Source organism: Micropterus dolomieu, linkage group LG07 (genome assembly GCF_021292245.1).
Source record: "Micropterus dolomieu isolate WLL.071019.BEF.003 ecotype Adirondacks linkage group LG07, ASM2129224v1, whole genome shotgun sequence".
NCBI classification, from domain to species: domain Eukaryota; kingdom Metazoa; phylum Chordata; class Actinopteri; order Centrarchiformes; family Centrarchidae; genus Micropterus; species Micropterus dolomieu.
The window spans coordinates 1,100,968-1,104,607 of NC_060156.1; the positions used below are offsets into that span (position 1 = coordinate 1,100,968).

The 3,640-nt window shown below is 40.9% G+C and overlaps 1 protein-coding gene and 1 long non-coding RNA gene across 3 annotated transcripts in view; both read left to right on the top strand.

Annotated features, from left to right (window-relative positions):
- The window catches only part of ccdc141 (coiled-coil domain containing 141), a 46,472-nt gene extending 44,962 nt beyond the window's left edge, over window positions 1-1,510 (top strand). The window contains exon 30 of the mRNA XM_046054422.1: window positions 632-1,510. Within this exon, the coding sequence (XP_045910378.1) occupies window positions 632-908 (277 nt within the window). The 3' untranslated portion in view covers window positions 909-1,510. The remainder of the gene's footprint in view (window positions 1-631) is intronic.
- Window positions 1,511-3,401: 1,891 nt separating this feature from the next.
- LOC123974061 overlaps window positions 3,402-3,640 on the top strand; it is an 8,495-nt gene continuing 8,256 nt past the window's right edge. For both annotated transcript variants that reach the window (XR_006825756.1, XR_006825757.1), the window contains exon 1: window positions 3,402-3,581. This is a non-coding gene — a long non-coding RNA (uncharacterized LOC123974061). The remainder of the gene's footprint in view (window positions 3,582-3,640) is intronic.

The window sequence follows — 3,640 nt, forward strand, 5'->3', positions numbered from 1 at the left end:
TTGGACGCCCCGTGCAGACAGAGAGGCGTGTTGGACGCCCCTGGACGCCCCGTGCAGACAGAGAGGCGCGTTGGACGCCCCGTGCAGACAGAGAGGCGCGTTGGACGCCCCGTGCAGACAGAGAGGCGCGTTGGACGCCCCGTGCAGACAGAGAGGCGCGTTGGACGCCCCGTGCAGACAGCTGATGCTGATCCAGAGAGCTGGCGTGATGAAATGTTCCCGGTTTAAACTGATGCACATCACGCTGCTGTGTGTTAGTTCTCACTTTTAACTGATTGAATCGCCGTAGTTTGGAGATGAAGTGACATTTTAACGTGTGTTAGTGTTTGATTATTTCATCACTCCGTTTGATCTGACTTTAATAATTGATTAACATTAGTTTGCTCGTTAACAGTGTGTTCTGTATTTTGTTTGTGCGCACAGTAACAAGTCACATCACAACTTTACTGAACCCTCAGATCTGTAGTTTGGCTGTCTGGTGACGCGGTCTGGGATCCTGCAGTGAACCAGGACCTGTTTCTATGTGTTGTGTCAGAGCTGTTGTCAGGGGGTCCATCGTGTGCAGTGGCCCCCCCCTGGCCCAGAGTGAGACTGTGCTCTGTCTTACCTCCTGTCATCATGGTCGCTTTAGGTTTAAAGATGGAGACGCGTCCGCCGCCGGCCCCGGCCGAGCACCGGCCCGCGAGGACGAGAAACACTTCCTGTTTATCCCAGAGGCGTCTGACTCAGGTGGCGGGTTATACGAGGCCGGGGCTGCCAACCATCACGACCCGCGGCGGGCAGCTAACAGCAGCAGCAGTGATAAGTGGCTGGTGGCCGAAGTGTTTGATATCATCAGTGAGGACTGGCAGACCTGGTTTGGGACACTGTGTGTTGTGCTGTGGCTCCTCTGCCTGATAGTACTCTGAGAACTCTTTTCCACCACGGGAACTTAACGACCTGAAACCACAAGAACCTGCAAGGCTTTGGTGTTTCAAACAAGAATGTTTTGGATATTTGTCATTAAAAAGGCAACATCAGGCCAAGTGTTTAATTTTTATGTGCTTTTGGTAGGAAAGTGCAGAAAAAAGTGTGGCCAATATTTGTTTTCTTTCACATTTGCACATCCTGACTTTTAAACATCAGTATCATTAATGGCAGAGGAGGAGAGGACGCTGACAGAGGAAGCTAAGAAGACAAAAAGAGAGAGAGAAAAAGAAAGCTGTTGGACGTTGGCGAGAGCTTCGTGAAGTTCCAGGTTGTTAATTTGCTGTCAGAGTTTCTTAACCCTGGGGCCCAGACCCCATGAGGGAAAGTTCAGATTTGTAGGATTGTTTATTAAAACATACTGTACGTATTGGAAATATATTAATGGGTCAGAAAAATGCACATCATTTTAAAAGGAAGAGGTCAGAACCGATATGGGACCTAAAATCTGTGTAAAACATCTGAGTTCAATCTGAACAGAACTTATATGGAAGCTCATTTCTGTCAAGAAAAAAAAACAAATGATGGAAAGTTAAAGAATCACAAAAACACAACATGTTTATAGTTTAAATTACAACTAGATATTAATAAAATAATAATAATAATAATAAAACTAATAAAACTTTTGACACAAAGTTTCACTTTCTATGTAATATTAAGGTTTAATCTTGACACAGTCAAAATTATACTATAATAATTATATTAAAGTAAATCAAAATTATGGGATGCTAAATAATAACTTTGAGATACATTTTTTGACTTTGCTGTAAATATTGCCTCATCTCAGAATTAAGACTAAATGTCTTCTAAAAAATTAAACATTATGCCTTTTTTACTTTACTTGGCAGAAATGGGATAATTATTTTATTCTGGGGGGTTTTCTCCTTCACATCAATACAGTCAGTTTTCTCCCAGCGGCCTCTTGTGGACGTTAGGAGTTTTTCTCTGCTCTCTCACCTGATGAACAACAGAATCTGGTTTCAAATCTGTCGTGGACTTGAGTCACTCATCACTGAGCTGCTTTTATTTCAGCAGAATGTAACCGTTGAATAAAGTCATGCTGAATGTGTTTGTGCATCATTTGTTACCAGTGATATTTTTGATAAACACCACAAAAAAAGGTGTGACTTTGTTTTTTTATGTTGATCTGCAAATATGTTTCCCCTGAGTGACTGGGGGAAAAGCACATAGAAATAAGCTTTCTTTTATTGATTGCAATTTCCTATATTGATCCCATTTAGCTTACCAGGAGTAGGGTAACATGGGGTGAGACACACCCCCCACGGTAATTCTAACAAAAAACACAAAATGTCACAGTTTGTTTTTCTCAACATTTCTTCTGGTTGCCGCTCGTCTCACTGAACTAAAAAACTTCCTGTTTCATCCCAATTTTAAAATTAAAATTATTTAATCAAAGCCACTCTGACCAGAGATCTCATTTTTTTTTGTCATTTAAAATAACGTGTACATTTTTATTGTTTTAAAGTTCTGTATGTATGTATATATACACACACACACACACACACACACATACACATACACACACACACACATACATATATATGTGTGTGTATATATATATATAAAAATTAAGGGGAGCCTTAAGATAAGTTTGTTCAGAGAGAAAGATTTTTACAGTTTTTGGTTAAAGTAGTAAAATGCTAGATTAGTGTGTTTGGGGTCAGACGCCCCCGCCCGCTCGCTGCGCCCCTTCATGGTTGATGGTTTATAAGTTAGATGTTATTTAGACTCTGGACAGACCCGTCAGCCAACCAGCAGCTTCACTATCAGAAAGTCTGAGGTTAGAAGCTCACATATGCTCACATTTACAGCTAAGGAGCTGGCATGTGCATATTTTACCTCAGACTTTCTGTTCCAGCAGCCTCACTGTTTAAAAGTCTGAGAAATAAGCTGATAACATCAGGCAGGTTTATTTCTACAACACAGGTCTATAATCCTCCTGCTTTAACCAGCTACTTGTAGTTTATTGTAATTAGTGTCATTTGCACAAATTAAAGTGATTTCACACCATGGGGGGGGGGGCATCTTACCCCATGTGGAAAATGCCTTTTCCCTAAAAAATTTATTTGATTAAATACAAATTAATTTGTCAACTCTTGCTATTATTTATTTATTTATTTATTTATTATATGTTACAAAGCATGGCCTTCTTAAAGATACAAAAAAAACCCACAATATGAATTCCTGTTTCATGTTTGTGGGTTGTTTTAATTCATTAAATCCTTCTGTCAGTCTCTACAGGTGGTTTCTCTCTAATGTGTGCAGAGATCTTATGTTTTTATGAAGACGACAGAAAAAGAGTTCCGACCCACTTCAGGACATTATGATTGGCTGAAGGTGAAAGGTGAATGAAATGTTGATCAATAAAAACCCTACACTGTAAGAAAATCACCGGTATAAGGTGAAAGCAGCGCTTCACCTTCTTCCTCACCTGTCGCGTTAGCTCAGCGTGTTAGTCCGTGATTCGGTGACAGAACGGTTCCCTCAGAAATCTTGGGAGAAAAGAGAAAACATTATTTATCGCCGGTTATCCAGCGCCAGTTTGCGTCTTCTGGGGTATTGACGTGATCCCACAGATGTCTGCTTTCTGTCCGGTATGATGAAATGTTTGTCCGAAACAAGACCGACGTTTAAATCCAGTATTTGTAGAGAC